The sequence below is a fragment of the Callospermophilus lateralis genome, chromosome 1 (assembly GCF_048772815.1).
Source record: "Callospermophilus lateralis isolate mCalLat2 chromosome 1, mCalLat2.hap1, whole genome shotgun sequence".
NCBI classification, from domain to species: Eukaryota; Metazoa; Chordata; class Mammalia; order Rodentia; family Sciuridae; genus Callospermophilus; species Callospermophilus lateralis.
Genome location: NC_135305.1, coordinates 41007781 through 41030280, shown reverse-complemented (window position 1 = coordinate 41030280; position 22500 = coordinate 41007781). Strand labels below are relative to the sequence as shown.

General features: G+C 33.5%; 1 protein-coding gene across 1 annotated transcript in view; it reads right to left on the bottom strand.

The window, feature by feature from the left end:
* Window positions 1-22500, bottom strand: part of Foxp2 (forkhead box P2) — a 374093-nt gene that overhangs the window by 3222 nt on the left and 348371 nt on the right. The window contains exon 18 of the mRNA XM_076861639.2: window positions 22409-22500. This exon is cut by the window's right edge and continues 72 nt beyond it. Coding sequence (XP_076717754.2) covers window positions 22409-22500 — 92 coding nt within the window. The remainder of the gene's footprint in view (window positions 1-22408) is intronic.

Sequence of the window (22500 nt, the reverse complement as noted above, 5' to 3'; positions counted from 1 at the left end):
AACAACTGCAATCATTTAAAAAAAAAAAACACAACTCTGATGTTCAAAAACTGTACATGCTTGGACTATTTTAATGGATTTGATAAGCACTAAGTTTTTAGATTTTATTGTCAATAGCCTTTTCCAGAATGTATCTTTTGCAGAGATATATATTTTTAAAACATTTATTGGTTCATAATAGTTATATATAACATCAGGATTTATTTTGATATGATTATAAATACATGGAACATACTTTGCTCCACTTAAGTCTCCAGTGCTTACACTTCCCCTCCCCCTCTTCCTCCTTGTTTCCTTTCCTCTACTGATCTTTCTATTTACTTTTTTCTTTTAAATTAGTGTCTTGTGGATATACATATGGTGAGATTCACTGTGGTATATTCATATATGTACACTGGAAAGTTGGGTCAGATTCATTCCACTCTTTTCCCCTTATCTATCCCTCTTCCCTCCCCTTCTTCTATTCCTCTGATCTTTTATGTTGATGGCATTTCCCCCTCCCTATTTCTTTTCTCTCCCCACCCTGCCAAATTTTAGACTAACTTCCACATATCAGGGGAAATATTTAACCCTTGACTCTCTCTTAGTCTGACTTATGTCCACTTAAAGTCTCCAGTTCCATCTCTTTATCAGCAAATAACATAATTTTATTCACTTTCATGGCTGAATAATACTCCATTGTGTGTCTGTGTGTTCATATACATATCACATTTTCTTTATTCATTCATTTGTTGAAGGGTACCTAGGTTGGTTCCATAGTCTGGCTATCGTGAATTGTGCTGCTAAAAACAACGATGTGGCTGCATCCTTTAAGTATGCTGATGTTAGATCTTTTGGATATATACCAAGAAGTGGCATAGCTGGATCATCTGGTAGTTCCATTCTTAGTTTTTTGAGGAATCTCCACATTGCCTTCAAGAGTGGTTGCACTATTTTGCAGTCCTGCCAACAAATGAGTATATCCTTTTGCCCACAACCTCACCCAGAGATACATTCTTAAGTTAAAAATAGAACAAAATGTCTATCAACGCTGAAAAATAAAAACATAAAAATATATTCCTAGTGATAAGAAACAGACAACGTTTGAAACTGAGGTCAAAAGTCAAAGTGAAGATTAGACTAAATCAAAAGAACATTTACTTTGTTATTTCTGTAGGAGACTTTAACAAACTGAACATTATCAGCATAAAGACTCAAGTTACAACTTCAAACATTGTAGACTATAACTTAAGAAACACTGATTATTTGAAAACTTAATTTCATTAGAAAAAGCATTATATAGCTGGGTGCAGTGGTCTACTCCTATAATTTCACAAAATCAGGAGGCTGAGGCAGGAGGATTGCCAAGTTCAAGTCCCCAGCCTGGGCAAATTAGTAAGAATTTGTCTCAAAATAAAAAAATAAAAATGGTCAGGGATGCAGCTCAGTGATACAGTGCCCCTGGATTAAATTCCCAGGATCACAAAAATAAATACTTATATAAGTATATGAATATATCATCATATATATCAAAAAATATTTAGACAAAACAAAAAGGACTATAAAATCCTGATTAGTTTATTTTATCTCTAGTTTTTTATGGTCCAGTAATATTTTGGTTTAATTAAAAATATCATCTTTCTTTTGATGTTCCTAAACCTTATTAGGTTACCTGGGGGCAAGAAAGGTCAGACGGTTCATTTGCTTTAGCAGTTAGTCTTTTCCTTAGAAACTGAATTGATTCCTTTAAAAGTGAGTGGTGTTGAATGAGATTTCAGAACACTGTAACTGCTATTAGCGAGGTATGTAGGTATAAAGAAAAATATGTAAAAGCCAGTCAGGAAAGCCAATTCTGGGGTGACGGTTTCTAGAAGTATTCTGACATTTTCCATGCATGGGCAAAGAACACTAAAATGTCCCAAATGTATCAAGTGACTATCAGCTTTAATCTCTCAATTCTCTGTACAGATTACTCCCTAGGGATAGGTTAGAGACTATGGGAAGTGGCCATTATAGGGCCATTATTGCACACTGTGGGGTAAATCATGAAATTATATTGTCGCCAATACAAATAAAAAGCCAAGAAGAGAGTCTGTCATGGACATTTAATGAAACTGAAGTTACGGTGCTTACATTTTACGTGTCAAAAAAGTTGTATTAAATCTACAGCATTGTACACTAATGTAAGGAAAACGACTATGGTTTGAAGTCTCCAAATCACTATTTATTGTCCTGTATGACAAATTATAAAGTAAAACCATAGTTCCTGTAATAATTAATGTTATGAATTAAAGAATACCTTATAGAGCACTTCCACTGTATGCATATGACCAATGTAACTATACTATCCTGTGTGATTAATAAACAGTTTGGTCCTAGTAAAAGACACCATAGTTGAAATTCAAAATGTGCAGTTAGGCAAACGTGTGCCACTGGGAAAGGATAAGATCTGTGTGTGCGAGTGTGCTGCACGTGCACCAAAAGTGACTTCAGCGTGGCAAAGGCCTGGAGCCGTAAAAGCTGGTTGCAAGGACTGTTTTAAACACAGATCCAACTGCAACTGTGGTGACTGAAAAAAAAAAAAAAAAATTACTGGCTGAACTCAAAAACCACTTTGACTAAATGTTTCACTGAACTAGCCAATACTTTTGAGTAAAAGGACTGATGAGCCAAATAGTTATTACAGTATCATGTAGACACGTCTAGAATTTTAAACATTTATTAAATCCAATGTTAATATTCCCAAAGTACCCTCTAAAATATACAAATGAAATGTTCTAATGAGATTACTTGAGAAAGTTCATATTCATTTAATGACTTTTATAAAAAATGACATTTTGATTTAATAATAGTTATAAGTTGAATTGATAATTTTAGATTTTCCCAGTTCAATTTGGAATTCAGAACATTTTAGTGAAAGCTAAACTCTAAGTACTGGAAATAATTAGAATAAACTCCTAAGGTTAATATAACATTACCTTTTTATAAGTAAGTCTCACGAATGACCTGTGAATATTTAAAACTTTTAAACTTAAATAGCTGAATATTTCTAAACAGATATTGAGCAACTGTTAAGATGTATACATAGATGTTGAACACAGTTCTAGTGGATGGTTCTCAAGCCACTTTACATGATTTGGGGCATCCTATAATTCTAGCCAAGGATTTGACCTCTTATGCAGTGGTCTGTGTGTCTTAGTACCATTAAAACTTTGAGAGGACTTACACAGTCCCTCTATTCTGTTTCATAATCTCCTGTTCTACTTCCATATGTAATATCATGTTTATCTGGTTTTTCTCAGTTTACGTTTCTGAGTTTTATTGTGATAAAGAACCTTGTAGGAAAGTTTCAAGTTTATAATAAAGAGGAATAAAAGTGAGGTGTACTGTGAAAACACAAGCATCTAGAGAACAATTTTTCTAAAAGGATAACTATAAGGTATGCAAGGGCTTTATTTCATCTTAGCACTGCCCAGTACTAAAATATGTTAGACTTAGGGGATTGAGACAGAATTAAGACAATACACTTCAGCCATTCTCAATTCCTGGCCTTGACTCACCTATGCACAACAGTATTTCTGAATAATAACTTCCATTCCAGACTCAAATCACCATCCTCAAAACATTGTGCTCAGTTCCTATTGCAAACCATTTTTCATGCTGACTTGGTGTTTCCGCTATCGACTCTGCACATGTATATAGGTCTCAGAATTTCCTGCTACCCTCTATCCTACATATTCACACTCTATCTACTATTTAGGGCCAATTCATAAGTATTGACTCCCAAACACTTTGACCTGCCCAACTTGTTCTGATCTTCTACTTGGAACCTCTAGTGCATTTTTTTTTTTTTTAACTGATCATTCTGGACTCAAAACAACAGAAACTTTGAATCCTAAAAATGTCTCAAAGATAAAGACTTTTATTCCACATTCCTGTTTTGCAGATCGGAAAACTAGTGACGCTCCAAGTGTCTGAAGGTAGGCAAAGCCTGAATGTGCACAGGTGCTGGCCTCAGAGCACTTCCTGCAACCTTGCTGTGCCTTCTGTCCCACACTGCCATACTTTCCTCACTCAGCCTTTCCTCTGGTAGGTGCATTCTGTTGTGCTGACTAGATTGTGACCTTTACAGTTCAGGACACCTACACATAGAGCAAGCAGTCAATTCAGGTTGATTGTGTACATTACGTACCATCAAGTCATTTAGAGCCTCATTTGTACTAACTCTAAAAGAGAAAATTTCTCCCCAGAATTTAGTATTTTTGTAGTACTCTCCATTCAGAATTGGTGAAGAAGATATCACAGATAAAAAGGGGCAAATAAACATTTTCCCTTACAGCAGCTACTAAAATAAACTAAACCAAAGTCAACAATTACCAATGCTCAATCCTTAAAAGATCTGATCACCAATATGATGTCTAAAAAGAAATAGAAAGTCATAAGAGAGAGTTGAGAATCGCAGAGAATAAAACTTCTTAGAAGTAACAGTATCGGGGTGGGGTTGTAGCTCAGTGTTAGCACACTTGCCTATCATGCATGAGGCACTGGGTTCGATTCTCAGCACCACATACAAATAAATAAAACAAAGGTCCATCAACAACTAAAAATTATTTTTTAAAAGAAGTTACAGTATCTTATTGATTGGCGACTTTCTTTTCAACAAACATAATTTTATTATGATTATCTCATGCTATCGGTGTGTTATCATTTCATATTATCAGTTCTCTCACTTCAGGGACTCAAAGTGTTCCATGTTTTAATTTGCATATTATATGCCAATTTAGAAGAAATGGAATATAATGAAACTGCAGGTCTTTTGTGTATTGCAGGGTGAATAGAGAATTAGTCTCTTTTTTGACAATTAGCAATGTCTTTCTCTTCTTGCCCCCAATACAGGATTTAATAGTCATGTAATTAATTCCTTAAGAAAACACTGTCTATAATGTCCATTTTTCCAAATTCTTCAAGATACCATGCATTATTATCACTATAGGGTAATCATGTTTCTTTCTTTAGAGAGAGAGAGAGAGAGAGAGAGAGAGAGAGAGAGAGAGAAATAATTTTTAATATTTATTTTTTAGTTTTTGGTGGACACAACATCTTTATTTGTATGTGGGGCTGAGGATCGAACCCAGCGCTACGCACATGCCAGGCGAGCGTGCTACCGCTTGAGCCATATCCCCAGCCGGGTAATCGTGTTTTTTGCTAGGAAAAAAAAAAAAAGCTCCTATCATAGAAAAATCACTATTAGTCTTAACAAAATAAAAGAATCGCCTTAAATAGATTATCTCTCTTCCAGGCTCACCAATTTTTCATTATGTGGATCCTCTTCTCAGAATTATCAAAAGGTTTTTAATGATAGCAGTATAATTTAGCACAATAAATTTTATGTAGCTAGTATTTTGATTAACTTGTAAATGTAGCAAAAAGTAATCCTGAATATTTGGTTACCTCATTAATAATCTTTAGTCATGCAGCAGTGGTTAAGCAGTTAAGAATATAACATTTAAGACACAGTGGGTTTTGAGGATGAAATGCTTGGGTTTGAAGCTGTACTCTTTTCCTACTAGCTGTGCAATCTTGGTGAGTTTATTTACCTCTCTGTTCCCCAGTTCTTTATTCATAGAGCATAGAAAAAAAACTACCTTCCACAACTGTAATGAGGGATAAAAGATCATACACACACACACACAACAATTATAGTGCCTGTGTCATATTGTGATCATTCATAACCTCACACATTGATATAATTATATAGTGATATAATTATAAACTCATATCTTTTGTGGAAGAAGATGTGGTATAAATACATGAATAAATTTTGAAACTGTAAACAACTCAGGTTGCTCTAAAATATTTCAGTCCCTCTCCCCAAAATGAGATTTTATCATCAGAAAAGTCAAACAAAGACTATGTGCCACACCTCAGGTATTATGTGTTAGCATAAAGTAAGACTTAGCTAGATCTCCTTAAAAGAATATTTAAGGTAATAGTAATAAAATAAACAAAATAACATAGGGATTGATAAAGGGATTATTTATCAGCACATCCCTGATTACTAAAACCAAGGTCATTTCTCAAATATTTTTTTAAATTACACAGAAAGTAAATTTCAAAGTGGAAGGGCCATCACTGAAAGTCTTTGTATACAGAATGTCCACATTTATTCTCCTGGGTCATCCATCTGGGGCCTCATCATTAGCTTGTCTTTAAAATCATTAACATACATGCACTGAATGCTCCAAGGTTGCATCATATTTATTATGTGTATCAGGGCTTATGAAGTTCTGATAATACACATTTATTAAGAAAATCAATGTAAAATACATCAATCCAATGATGTAAAAAAAAAAAGCATCAATGCAAAAAAAAATGAGGTAAAAAGCAAAGCATTGATCTCATTTTGATAAGAAAAGCCAATAACATATTACCACTATCTTCTCTACTAATTATCAATTTTACAAAAAAAAAATGTTTTTTACTTTTTACTAAAAAGTATCTCTTATACAAAAATACCTTGAATTTTTAATACTACCAGAGAACTTTTAGTTTAATATGGGAGAGACATGTGCTCAGTAAACAACAATTTTGCCCGCTGTAAGTGTCTTAGGAGAAGTAGCAATTAAGTGACAGAGGAGGAGTTAACCACTGGGAGAGGTTATTTGTCTCTAAGAATCTCAATGCTACAACAGCATTAAAATACATGTGTTATCCTAATGGAATTCCTGAGAGGCAGGCCAGAGCAACTTTAGGTGGACACATCTCTCTGTGGACGGTGCAGACACTCATCATGTCATTTCCCTGCTGATGTGGAAATTCTGCACTGCTGCCGTCAGCTTCAGGACAGAGGGGCCTGCCACACTACACTTGGTGGAGCCCTTAATAGTAAACAAAGCCAAAGCTACCTCCAACAAATAAAATTAGTTGTTTCAGGAATAAAATCGGATGATAACATTTGAATGAATCAGTTTAAAGACTTAAAAGAAAGAAAGAAAGAAAAAAAAACTTAACACATAGAAAACAACTAATTGGATTAATGGATTTTTACTGTCTTTGACGTTTTTGAATAAAGAACCTTAAGTAAGCCTATCTTTATATATCTCAAGGCAGGAGTGTGACGGTTCTGGACTAGCTGGTCTCCCCAGCCACTGATTTATTTACTGGGCACATACTCTATGCCACGTATTTTTATCATGACAGACATGGGAGCACAAACTTCACAAGAGGACACACTGCACAGACAGGCACAGGTGGAAGATAAATAGATCTACCTCAGTGACGACTTCAGTAGTTCTTTCAAACCTGGTAAATGTGTCACATTTCTTTAAGTGAATATCAGTGTTCAGTTTTTCTTTTAAAAGTACTTTATGCATTTCAGTAAATCATGGATATTTCTTAAAAATGGAATACAGTAATTCATTGTGAATGCTCTAAAAATGATTATGTCCATGAACAAGGAAACTTTAAATTCAACTTCTAATCCTTTTCTATTCCTTTTTTGTGTGACCTATTTACTTGAGAAAAGAAATAATTTATGCTTCCTGCTCAAAGGTGCATAGCTACCTCCTAATCTGATATAATTTATATTTGGGACAATTAGAAAGATGCTTTGAACTTCTCTAAATGATTGTAGGAAAAGACGCATTTAGTGATGGAGACATAATGTCTGTTATTATCTCCCGACAGAAGTACGAAGTCAGTAACTGAAATGGAAGTACTCCTATAAAGATAAAAGTTACTTTTTGTTAGAAGTGAAAGGAAAAAAATAATTCCACCCTATCCAATAGACAGGATGTGAAAATCACTGGGTGAGGGCAAATATGGACAATGGTTCCTGTTCTCACAGTTTTTAATGTAATAGGGGAAAACGTACACACAAGTGACTCTGATACAAGACAAACAGGCTGATGCCGTAGTAGAGAAAGTCAAAGGGGAGATAAATTCTGACTCTGTGTTTCACAAACGTTGTGTGGAGGGAGGTGCTACTTCAGGTAAGCTTGTAAATGCAGGAAATTATCACTACAGGAGAGAAAGGACATTTTGAGTGGAAATGGGAGAAGTGGCAACTCTTAGTTTTGGGAACCCTGAGAGTGCATGGGGGTTAAGGGGAAAGAAGTTTGGTAAGCAACAACAACAACAAAAGGGAAACAAAGTCAGTCGATGAACAGTCGTGAGCTGCATTTTACCAAGTATACATTTATTCTCTTTCAGCTGAAGGGCTATCAATAGCTTCTGAACTGGGGAATGAAAAGACAGAAGATGCAAGAGGATTATTTTGCAAAGTGTAAAAACCAAGTGTGGAAAAGTGAAAAAAGTGAAAGTGGTTGGGAGGGTACTAGAAAGCACATCAAGGTAATGAAGGCAAATGTGGGAGAAGGGAGAAGTTAGATAGAGGCTGAGGAGGAAAAGGCTCTTCAATTTAATGCTCTTAAATTTATATGCACGTGAAATACTTCCTTTTTTATATTCAAGGAGCTAGGAGGTCCTATATCCAGATCAAAAAATAATAAAATTTAAAACTTCATGATTTTTCAGAACTCTTAAGTAATTTTGATCAATTTTCACATTTGTTATCTTTAATCGTTCAAGAAGATAGCGGAGCAAATATTAGAAAGCTTGTATGTTAGGAAGTGAAGATAGGAAGATACTGAAAATGAATTTCACCAGATACTAGTAGTGGTGACAATCAAAAGAATATTGATACTTGGTCTCTGGGAATTTTATTTATTTGTAATTTTTAGCCTGTGTTCCTCTGTCATTTTAAAGAAAAATATATTTTAAAACACAATTCAGAGAAAGGGATCTAAAGTGTTGCTATTTTCTCAAATAAAAAAAAAAATCCATTTCCAGAGAAGACTAACAAAAGAGAAGTAAGCCTTTTTATTTCATTTTTTAATTTTTTAAGATTAAAGTTAAATATATTTTAACTGATAAAGACATAAAATTATGTATCTATGGAATAACGTGATGTTCCAATACATGCATACATTGTGTAACATTTAAAACAGGTTAAACATGTCTATCTGCTCATTTACCATTTCTTTATGGTGTACATATTCAAAATTCTTTCTTTTAGCTTTTTGAAATATACAGTATGTTATCATTATCTATAATCACCCTGCTGTGCAATAGCACACCAGGGCTTGGTAAGAAGTAAGCTTTTTCAAAGTAGGTAACATACACCCTTGAGTCTTGCTAAGCATCGCTAAATAAATGGTGAAGTTTTTAGATGTTCCTCTACAACATTAATTTGAAGATTAATCAATTTCAATATGTGGTTTCCAAACTCCCACACAATCTCCTCTGAAGGAATTCCTCTCTAGGAGCTATTAGCTCTTGTCTGAATGCTTCTGAATGAGATCCTGCTCTTGTCACCTTGGCTCATATCCTCTCACTCCGTCTTCTGTTTCCTCATCTCTGCCTTGTACTAGGTTGAAACACTTAAGATTTTCTGTTTTTATGGGCAAAAAAACAATATCAAATATCAGTAATTTCATGAAGTTCAATTAAAAATTGTTTCATATTCAGCCTTCCCAAAAGCCATACCCTTCATGAAATTGTTTTGATTCCCCGTGTACATGTGCACACTTACATTTTTGACTTTGCTATCTGTTTGCAACTCTTTGCACCCCTTTGGTTTGGTTTCTACCATTACCATGTATTTATCCCTCTATGAGATTATAACCTCTGTATATGTACAGATCATCTACCATGGTATCTAGTAGAGTATGTTGCACATAATAGGTTCTCTATATATGTTTATTCAACAAATGACCATTGATTTTTATATTCCAGTTAATCTTTCAGTTTTATTTATTGCCATCCTCAGTAACAGTATGTACTGTAATGTAGCTAGTCCTCTGCCCAAACAGAAGAGGACTAGCTACATTAATACACTGATTTATTGCCTCAAGAAATGTGTTGCTTCTTTTGTTGTGAAATTTATAAGGACCTAAGGCATCTATGAAGGCAGAAGAAATGTTAATGTCTGCCTGCACCCTAAAGCAAAGTGTCGAATTACAACGGGAAAGTTTATCTTTTTAGATTGTGGTCACACAGTAAATCCCCTGAAGTAATGTAAATTGTATCCACTTTCTCCTTACTTAAGACTAAATAAAAGGTCCTATAAACTATTGCTGTTTTTCATTAGAATAAGAAAATATTATGAAAAAAGTTTTCCCAGAGATGAACAAAATACATTTAAGTCAATAGGTGTTAGATTATAGAATGGCAACAGTGTGTTCTCCTCTTTTCTTACTTAGATATTATCAAATATGAGGATTAAAATATTTATATTTGCATAAGACTCTGGATTCAATCCCTGGCACTGCAATAAAAAGTAAATAAAATAAAATAAAATATTTATATATTGTCATCATTTATGGGGAACTCAATGGTACAATGCAAATTTGATCAGGCCTATTTAGAAATGTGATGTTTATTAATACAATGAAGCTAGGGCTCAGGATATAACTCAGTGGCAGAGTACTTACCTAATATGTGCAAACTACTGGGTTCAATCCCCAGGACTTGGTGGGCAGAGGTATGGAGAAGACTATGAAACTAATGAAAAAAATTTCAAGTCTTTAATTTTTATGACAGATGTCAACAAATGTCGTAAATTAAAAAAAAAAAACATAATTTATGGGCAATTTCAAGCAATGTAAAGTTAGTTTTATCAAAGCCAAGTCAAAACTAAATGTTAGCTTACATTAGGAATGCTTTTATGTGGTTCACCCATAAAATCTTATACCCTTTCTTCATATAATTCTATTTATTTGAGGACATTTATGGAACATTTAACAGAGTATACCTCTTAAAATAGCAATAAACCTCTTTTTATAAAGAAATATCATACATATATTTAAAATTCCTACACAGATAATTTTTAACCTTTTCCCCTTCCTAGCACACCGGAAGGATAGAACATACTTCTATCAGCAACTGTAGATCACTGTTATAAAATACGCTATTCCTCAATACTCAAAATGGTATACTTGAAAACAGCATTAGGGCTCTGATGCCTTAATATTACTATAAAAGCTGACTGGATGTTATTTATCCCAATTCAGCAATCTGAATCCAGTAAAATGAATTTATGCATATGGTACTCCAAGAAAGTTACTGAATGTAGTGAAGTACATGTAAGCTGTAAACCACACATCTTATTGCCCACCCAGTTTACTACATAGAATTTTTTACTTGATTTTAAATTGTCTTGATCCTTATATCTACTAAATTTAGTTTGTATACCTTTAACTTGCACTGTATATATTAAGTCCAAAAAAAATGCTCACAGTCATACAAATTCTCCTTTTTCTCTTATTTATATCATATTGTTTCAAAATATCAAAATAGACTGAGTATTGCTATAGGCATATACGTTCATTGATTTTCATAGGTCTTTACTATTTCAAAAAATTATATCAACAATTTTATAGTTAAAAGGAAATTCCAGGACAAGATGAGATTTTCTTTTAATTAACTATCCACATTTTTAATTTAGTACTTGGCACCAGGCGGTTGAATGATAATAACTATTGTCATCTAAGCATTTAAAATAATCAATGTACACTATAAGCATTTTGAGTCTCAATTTCATATATATTTGAATATAGTTCCATTCAATTACTTCTATTTGTTCAATGGCAAAACCCTCATGTTTACTCCATAATTATTGTTTTGAAAATGTAAAAAGAATTCCAGAATATGAGCACAGAATTCTTTAGGATAGAAAGATTTATTGTCATGAATCTCAGTTGTCATTCTGTTTCTTTTTTTCATATATAACTGCTAGTCACTGATATCTTGGAAGACGTAATCATGGCAAAGAGAAAACGCAGTTTAAGTGGGTTTTTTTGTTTGTTTTTTTAAGATGAAGTTTCATAGGAGAATTGGTAAAAATAATTGACATTCATCATTTAAAGATCATATAAAAAATGGAGATTGTAGATATTCAATTTCACTCATTTCCTTTTATAAACTAAAAGGAAATTATATAATTATATTTAAAATTTGATGGTAAATTCATAAAAATGGCAAGTTTATAGTTATCCCCCATTTGTATGAAGTAGGATAAAATGAGAAACAATTTGTGTTTCTTAAAACCTATGTATTTTCTAGAAGAAAATTTTGTTCTTCTGTTTAGGAAAATTTTAGTTTACTTAACACATCACAGAAATAAGATAATAATAATAGTGATATAAAAGTTTTAAATAGAAAAACTAACTTTCAAAAGAAAACATTTTGTTATTTTTTTAAAATGAGAACTGATCTTAGGCTAATGTGAATAATTTAAGGTATTTAAAAAGTTTTAAAGAAATTATCTCATGCTACTTAAGATTTTATTCTTGTGAAATGAGAACTCAAAGTTTCCTACTAAAATTTAGATTTTACAGTATAAATTTAAGCATATGGGGGAAATATTTAATTCTTTGTAGAATCGAATAAAGATATAATTATAAACAGCCAGGAATGAAAAACTAGTGTTCATTTTATCAACTAGAGTCATATTAACACAGTTCAAGTTTTCCCCACATTCTTATCTCTCAAGTTTGTTCACTCTTTTGCAGATTAAAATACATCCGACACAAAAATGCTGGTGTTGGATGCATTGATCTTAGTGCTAAACTGAATGAATATGACAGAACTGCTGCCACCAGAACGGTGGTCAGGATCTTCATTCCAGTTCTACGGAAACAAAATTCTTCCTCTTATCTTTTGATGAAAAGGAAAATATTCCTTCTTGAAGAAATGGGGAACCATGAAAAGCTGGTTCACATCTTGGAGTGAGCGGACAATACCTTACTCCATCTGTGCATGTATGGTTTGCTTTTGCCAGGGTAGCAGTAGAAAATGCCCTACTAAATTCCCCATACCTTTTCTCCCTGGCTAGAGATACACAGAAAAATAAATTTTAATTTTCACTTTAAAGCCAGGATGCAACATCCATCCTATTATATTTAGTAAATCTTATTTTCCTATATTCTAGCTTTAAAAAAAAAAAAAGTGCAGCCATTTAGTTTTTGATTGCAAAGGGATATTATTTTCACGTACTTATAACAAAAACTTCCCTTTCCTTTCTAATTCATATTGCCATTCTTGTTTATTGCAATACTAGTGATTGAACCCATGAGGTTATACCACTGAGTCACATCTGCAGAGTTCTTTATTTTACTTTACTTTATTTCATTTTATTTTTTAAGACTTGTTCTCACTAAGTTTCCCAGGCTAGCCATGAATTTGTGATCCTCCTGCCTCAACATTCTCAGTGTACTTGGGATTATAAGCATGAGCCACTAAATTTGGCCCATATTTCATATATTTTTGGAGGGGGCAGTGTACTGGGGATTAAACTCAGGAGCACTCACCCACAGAACCACATACATCCCCAGCCCTATTTTGTATTTTGTTTAGAGACACGGTCTCACTGAGTTGCTTAGCACCTCACTTTTACTGAGGCTGACTTTGAACTCCCTGTCCTCCTATCTCAGCCTCTGGAGCTGCTGAGATTACAGGCATGTGTCACGGTGCCCAACTCATATTTCATTCTTAATGACACAGTTTATAATTCTAACATATTATAGATTGGACTCTGAAGTAGAGTTCTAAAATTTCACTTAAAGTCGATAAAAATTCTAAGAAATATAACATAAATGTGGGCTAAGGTTATATAACATCATTTTGTAATTGCATGCATATAATCTATAACAAAATTTTTCTAACTTCCTGAACTTGCCTTCAACATTATATTGAAATTTATTCAAATTTATGCAACACTGTTTAACAATTGGATTTTACACGATTTAAGAGTTTACTGCCAAATGATTTCAGACAGTTTTGCTGTAGCATCAATTAAAAAAGATTAAAACACAAGAAAATTCTTTAAAATTTACCATACTTTTTGAGTTTATAAAATTGATAGCTGTGACCAAAACAGCTATAATGGATTAAAAACAAAAATGCAACTACTTTGATCATTAATGAGTGCAAATGTATTGCTCACAATCTCAGACTCAAGCTCATTGTTCACTTAGTACAATTGGTACCATTCCATATTCTGCCTCATTGTGTTTCTGCTTTGTTCCTTGGACCAAGTTTCAGTCAGTAATGGGATAGGTACACGGACATGTGAGGTATATGTCCCAGTGTCCCTCTAATTCCATTTGACAACTTGAAGATCTTCGTCTCAAAGTCCTGAGTTGGTCTCTATGCTACACTATCCCTCTCAGATGTGGCTCATCTATTCTTCTGTACGGTTACCTGTGGCTACTTACCACCCTGTTCCAGTTAGACATTGCTCACCCACAGCTGGCTCTTGGTGAAGCTCTCTCGTGGGATATCTTTATAGAGACTGTTTTCTACCAGTTATGTACGGTTCATGTCACTAGGTCTATCTAACTCTGAGACTGGCTCTTCTGTTGAGATTCCTTTGCTCAAATGAAAACATAGGACTGATTCAAACTGAAGTTTTCTCCTGAACTAGGCCTGGTTAACTCAGTTCTAAATATGAGAATGGAGTTGGAAGTAAAAACAATATATACCTGTTAATCTAAATCTAGTGCATTACCCCCTTCTCTGGTTTGCTAATTAACAAAAGTGGTCTTAGATTTAATTTTGCAAGCATAATTTTATCTGTAGTAAGATATTATTGTGTGATTCGTGATTCCTTATTTTCTTGCCTTTAAGTGTCTTGGGGATATCACTCCATTTTTGGTCTTCAAAGATGAAGACTAAAGTAAAGAATGTAAATTTTCACAAGTTATGTTAAGCTAGTTGATCATCTGTTGCCTGTATAAATTATACTAATGCTTAGGTAAATTAATTATATCCTAATGATAGAAGCTACTTATGGAAAACTTATAAATCCTGTGCTTACTGTGTTTACTGCTGTCAAAATTTTCAAGTATAGTGAATGGGTAAATTTGAAATTCTGCCAAAGTTGTCAAATATATGTCCACTTCTCAAGCCCTGTGTCAGAAGCTGAAGTCAAAATTCCATATGCATATGTAAAATATCCACAGAAGTAGAAAAATGAATACAATATTCATTCTTTAACAATTTAGTCAAACTATGCTTTGACCCTCAGAGGAAGGAAATTTCTAAGACTCAAATAATGTCAGTGTAAATGAAGATGTATGTTCTAACAAAGTAGCTTCTTTAGATATAAAACAGAATCAGTGAGCTACAATACTGTCAGCTAAAGTTGTCTGACACACTTTGCCTAAATTGTGGGATTTCACACCACGGATGTCACATAGCATCTGTATAGTTCTATAAAAATCCTTCAAAACCCTATAGGAACCCACAAATTTCCACAATTGGCACGGTGGGGATATAACACATTTTAGCTGAAGGTACTGTACCTCTGGGAGGATCTTTTTATTAAGAGGAACTAGAATGAGTTGTAAGTGCCACATATGGGGACTGGAATAATGTAAAAAAGAACAGCAGCTACTGATCCACACTTGTAGCACTTTAAAAAAGGGACGAGACGATAAAGAGCTGGCATCATCGTAAGCTCTGTACAATCACTTTGCAAAGCGATCTCAAAGCTAACTAGCAAAGTTAATGAAAAAGTTTAGAGATTAAATAAAAATGGAATTAAATCAGAACAAAAATTATAAAAGGCCCAGAAAGGTTAGGGGGGGGAAAAAAGAAATTAAAGGTAACTGGAAAAGTGTTAATGAGAAAATCTGTGACAACATATGTGAGGCCAAAGACTGCTTTTATGTTTAGAACTTCATAACGCCACATAATGATCCAAAACATCAGCAAAAATAGTACAGGCTTAACAGGAATGAAAACAATGAGAGAGAGAGCATTCCACTTGCTCAAGTTGTCAGTCACTTTCAACTGCTTTCCTCTGAAACACAGAGCCACGCCAATTTCTAATGCTTTTGTCCACAGAGAGAGATCTAAGATCTGTAGGGATTTTATATAAAGTATCACCAACCAAAGGTGTAGGATCTGCAAATTCTACATGTGCCTGCAAACAGCAATTTAAATTTTAAGGCAGTCAATGAGACTAGAAGGAAGAAAGGTAATATTATATTTTATTTTCACTATGTTTTATGACAATTCACAGTTTAGATTTTCAGTACTATTTTACAAAAATAGAGTCTCATAGTCACTTTTAGCTGCCTTTGGGGGCAGACTATTATTGACCAGAGAGGTTAAAGCATAATTTTGGAATTATTTTGCTACTGAGACACTCAAGAAGCAAAGGATATTGCCAAGATGCCTGGGACATGTGGTAGACAGAAAGTTTGTGGGCCTGTAGAACATGCCTTCAACACACTGATCAAATCGATGATAGATATTATCTCTGTTGCAATACTGAAAAAGTACTACACTACTCCATTTCTATGATGCCTTTTATTTCCTTACCCTAAAGATTTGGCTTCTAAGGACCCAAAAAATTTACCTTCTACTCTTACCCACAGCATCATAACATTCTCTATAGAAGATCATCAACTCAGACTTTTAACTATTTGCCTTAATAAAAAGAAAAAATATAATAATCACTTGTAACTCATATAGAATATTTAGCAAGTAGAACTCTGAAATGACATGGAGGCTTAGGGAATGACACATAAGAGACGATCTAAAAGCTCAACAGTAGGAGACTCTAATAATCAGAAGGAGGACAGCATGCCAACGGGAGGCTCTGTGCGCAAAGGCCTCAATACAAAACCAGCTTGGAAGAACATTCATTTTGATCTCTAGAAACAAAATTTGGAAATATAAAATGAGAATCTCATTTAACATTTTACAAGCGATGTAAGAAGGCAAACCTGAGCCAACTTACTGAGAGTGAGGAGAAACCATTGCTTCATAAAAAGAAACAGAGCTGAGCTGAAGATGGTGGGTTTATCATTAAACTCCTCTTTTTAACTTCAGATTAGGAAGGAGCAAGGGACTGGACTGATTGTTTTAGTGTGAGTTCACCTTGAGGGTCTAGTCCAAATGTTTTCTCCTATTTTCACCCACTTAACACATGGGAGAAGAAAATAAGTTTAAATTATATCCACCTAAACACAACATGGAGTCTAACTTTAAATAGTTTTTAAAGAAGTAAACATCTACATAAAATAGGAAAAATGAAAGAAATTTTAACCCTTATTCTTAGGAACTCTGAAAAAACGGACAATAGGGAATAACAGGTGTGGAAGTACAAGTGGGAGGAGTGTTGTAAATTACAATGATACTCAGCTCGGATTCTTAAAAGAAGTTTCCTTTAGCTCAGACAAATGAATAATTCTGCAACTCTGAAGAGCAGCAGAAAATAAAGATTAAAAAAAATCAGGTATTCATTTTGAAGCATCAAGTAGCTGATTGAAGAGTCAAACAAGTTTCAAAAACTACTATGTATACAATGCCATCTGGATTTACCCTTTCCAACTTTTTCCTAAAATCCTCTTAAACATTCAACTGATATTTGTATTGAAATATTTCAATAACTTTTTTCTTTTAATTCACTTTAAATGAAATAGATAAAATTTAAGAACGTCTGGTAGGATAATCACAACTGAAGTCAGAGTACCTGCTAAGTCCTATTCACGTAAATTTGAACAATTACAGAATGCATATTAATTAAATAATTAAAACTAAAACTTAAAATCATATTGTATCAATGTCTATAAAAATATCTTAGTCTCTCATAAAGAAGAACATTATGAGGGAGGGAAATGGGAATATGAAAGACAGTAGAATGAATTGAACATAATATTCCTGTGTTCATATATGAATAAATGACCATATCATACACAACCACTAAAATGGAAAGTTATATTCCATGTATGTAGGATATGTCAAAATACATTCATAGTCATATATAACTAAAAAGAACAAATAAAAAAAAATTAAAAAGAGACAGACATTATGTTTATTTGTTTTTACTAAAAATCTCCCTTGTTCTTCCTTTTTCAGAATTCTGGGAGAATCACGGATTTTATTCTTGTGGGTCTTACTTTGTGAATTCAAACTCTTTCTAATTAACTGTCATCTCCAATTTGATTCTTCATATTCAGTATCATACCTTTATTGAATGCTTACTCAGTCTACTAGAATGTGTTAGGGCTTTCATATAATATAGTGTGCCCAAAACATTGTCTGTTCTTAAGGGGCACACCATTAAGTTATGGATATCTGCAAAATGAGCATGCAGGCATGGATGAATTCTTGTGTGCCAAGACACACACGTGTTAATGCCAAATAATGGTGTAAGGAACAAATAAGTCTCCTGGAGTTGTGGAGCAGAGTACAGATCCTGACAGAAAAATCACTCTGAAAGCCTCGTTGGAAGTAGGACCAGTATAGTAAGAAAAGGTGGAGTTTACACAGAAAAAAGTAGAGGAGAAGCAGATAAAGAAAGGGAGGAAAGGCAAATAGTATACAACAAAGTAAATTCACAAGCGTGGCAAAAGCTTTCATTTAGGACTCTGTAAAAGCAAAAACTGAAATGAAAGGCAAGTATTAAAATATAGTGTAAAATCCAGATGATAATCTGGAGTCTCGTGCTCTGCAAAAGTAATTTATAAAAAGCACTAGTTCTCTTTGATTCAATGTTCCTAATTCTTCATAACATCTTTCCTACCAAACTCAGCTGTATACGTCCATTTTCAACCATGGTGGAATTTTACTATAATGGAGTTGAATAATAAGACCTAAGAATATTTAAGTACTTTGATTCCACAGTTAAAATTCTGAACTCATTATTTTCCCTCTTTGAGCCTCTCCTTGGTGTGTCCTCTGTTTCTTTGTGGACTTTTAGAGTGGCTATGATTTTCCCTCATTTTCCTCTTTATCCCCAGCTTTAAGTCAGTTATTTAGTTGGCATTTCTTTTCATAGCACTTCTTGTTTCAACTGTTTTCCACTTCGAGTCTTATACTTAAGCCAGATACTCCATTCTGCAAGTATTAATCTTCTGCTTCCAGTTCCTCCAGAATATCCAGAATATCTTACTATATATAACTTCTATTAAGTCATGACTCTTTCAGTACGATTTCAGATGATTACATTTCTTATTGTATAACTCTCATTGTATCAAACTCAATTTCATAACATTAACAAACTCATTAACTAAAACATCATGGTTTGATATTTAAGTCACTGACTAAATGTGAGTGCATAGTCAGGCATCAAGATATTTCATGATTTGTATTCTCAAATCTATTTTTCTTTATGCATTTCAATTTCTATAAAACCTATTTCTCCCTCTTTTCTAGGCACATATCATGAATCCTGATTCTGAGTTAGGGCTGTTCTCCCTGTTTGAATTGTTCATTGCCTACAATTTCAGATAACATTTTCTTATCTCAAAAATCCATTAATCTACTGACTCTGAGTAATATGCTCCCTATTATAAATTCCTCTGTCATATTGTTTCACTGCTATTAATCTGTTTACTTCCTGAATTATAAGAGGAGGTAGAAAGGAAAGGGATTACCTAGAAAACTGACCACAAATTTATGGACTGCATGAAAAGGTATTAAAACACTAAATGTAAAACATGTTCGTATTGTTTATAGTTTCATTTGTAGTAACAATGGCATATTACAAGAAGTAACGTTAAGTCAGCACCTAGGAACACAGGACCATGAGGCACAAAGAGCAATTAGTATGCTCCAGGCACTCATTTCATCTGTAAGAATCTTATGAGGTAAGTTCTATTACTTACCTCATTTTCAGCTGAGAAAACTGAGGAAAGAAAGGTTAAGTAACTTGCTCACTTCTATTTAGCTATTAAATTAGGAATCTGGAACCGGAATGCTGACAATCTGGCACCAGAGCCCATGCACTGAAACCACCATAGTCCACAGAGTATTGACTATGACTATTTATTGACTGTCACTATTGACTATTGACCATGTTTTCAATTCTATCAGTAGAACAAACATCCTGTAAGACATGTACTATGATTTTATTTCAGGACATAAATATATGCTATTTAAATGTTCCATCACAGTTTTTCACTTCTGATTAATTTCCAAAGTACTTTTGAACTGTATTTAATTATATGCAACAAATTTGGACTCAGAGAATTTGATCAATATTTTTTCATTGCCTCATAATGCACACAAAATGGCTTAAGATTATTTAAGAACAAGCATCTTGAAATTATACAGATGAAGATACAGAATACTGAACTGATATTCCATAAATATTTGACACTTAATGTACAAAAAGTTAATGATAATAGCAGAAATAGAGTGAAACAATGAATGTTGACTCAATATTTTGCAAGATAATTAAGAATTTGATTTTAATTTATGTTACTTAGACCAAGACAAGATTTGGGCTCTCTCTAATTTTCTTTTCTGAAATCTATTTCCAGTGAGCCAAGAAATCTTTCTTTTTATCTTCAGAAGATATAAATAAGCATTTTTTCATATACACTAACTCATATAAGCATAAAATGTATGATGTATTAACTATGAACATTTTAATTTTATAAACCCAGAGCAGCAGTACATCAGGCATTAAATATACAATTTTTATATATTGTTTTACACATACTATTATTTCTCTGAGATATTTCATGATTAAAGTTTAATTAAATTAATAATAAAATGAAAAATCTGAAATAGCAATTGCCAAATGAAAAATACTACTAACCTAACAATGCCATAACTTAGCCCAATTATTATTTCAGGTTTTAAAATATAGTATTTAATAAACTATTTTATTAAATCATTAATTTTTTATTTTAGTCTTCCTAGCACTGGACAATTACCTACAGAAAGTACTTCTTTACCTATTTTCTGCATGTGGTTTGCCACGACCTCTGTCTACTGCACAGGAGCAAGGGGAGGTGCACCATGGTTACTGCACATGTCTATTTTAAATGTCTTTCATTTGTCTGAAATAGGGCTTTTTCTAAAGGAGGAAAACAGGATCTAACTCTTGTTTGCTCTTTAAAGTTTTATTGTTTTAGCATTTTGTACAGGGAGTGAGCATTAGCATACTCAGGAGAACTGCTGAAAGTAAAAGGCCTCCAGCTACCCACTGCACGGCTGATAGGATAAAGCAGGGATATGAAAACTTTTGTCTGATTGCTCACTTCCCTTGTTTTAGAGTACTGCTACTCTCAAGAGCATATATTCATGTTCTTTTTACTTCGAGTTTTATTACTTCTTTTGTATTATTTAATACATCTAAAGACACTTCCAAAAGACAAATTTTTCCATTTTGGAAAAGTAATGGTTTGGAACCTGATGAAACACATTAACGTTCACAGTGTGTTTTGCGCAAAGGTGATAGAGTAAAGGTGCTAAAGAGCAATTAAGCATATGATCTTAGAGACATTAATATGTCGAATAGAATGAAAATGTTTTTTAAAAGTCAACAAAAACAATATTAAACGGTCACATGAAAAGATCATATTTTTGTATTTCTCTTTCGGGTCTTTGACCAGATATTTAATGCAAAAATAAATAAATAAATCAAAGAGGAAGGAAATATCAGTGAAGGAAAGGACTAATCCTACATCATGAACTTGAAGTTAGACCTATATTATGCTTAATTGTAGGAGATATGGACGTAAGTTACAACTCATCCCGACCACTGAATGGTGTGTACATTTCATTACTCAGATTCTAATAATTTTCCCTGAAATTCCAAGGTCTTCCAGGGTCATTACTTTTCAGTAAACAAGAAACTGATATTCTTGACACTATTGAATAAGATCAGGCATTTTTAAAAGTGTCATTCACATTTCTGAAATCCACAATACATCAATTTTTAATACTTCCACTCTCTCAGCTCCATTAAAAAGATGGTAGGGGAAAGATTTTAGAGTAATTAATGATATAGTTAGCTGCTAAATATTAATAGGAACCGTAGTCTTGCATAAAATATAACATATAAACCTTGCCAATACAGACGCACCAGTAATTAAAGTTGAATATGTAATTACACTGATTTATAAGACAGGCAAAAAGTTACACTTTACTAGCTTCTATGTAAACTGTGGGTAACAGTTAAACTTTGCATTTTACGGTTTATAAAAATGGGCAATGTCTTGACTACAGTTCATAAATGGTTTAGAGTCCTGTAATAGTAGTAAAAATTATGATAACTTATTCTATCATGAATATTCTTACTGCACCACACAAACCAAACTGTGATAATGACCCATAAGACACAGATTCATCTTAGACACTATGCCCAGAGAATGTTACTAGTAGTAAGAATTTGTGGAGGACTGCTAGAACAATAATACAGGATGTTTGAGAGAATCTATAAGATGTTTAAAGCTGATTTGGGTACATTTTTTTCATCTTATGAGCACAATACAATTTACCTCACTTCAACTTGCACTTTTTTACTTAAACATCATCCAAACTTTAGGAAAAAAAACCCATAAATTTAAGAAGCATATGAATACATTTTCTTCCCCTTAGGGAGTCTGTTTACCACACTTACATGTGTGGCTGAGGTGAGCAGCCCGGACTGCTGTTCCCATTGCTGTCAATGTGGTCCAGGGAACCATTGAGGTCTTCATGGACAGCCTGCAG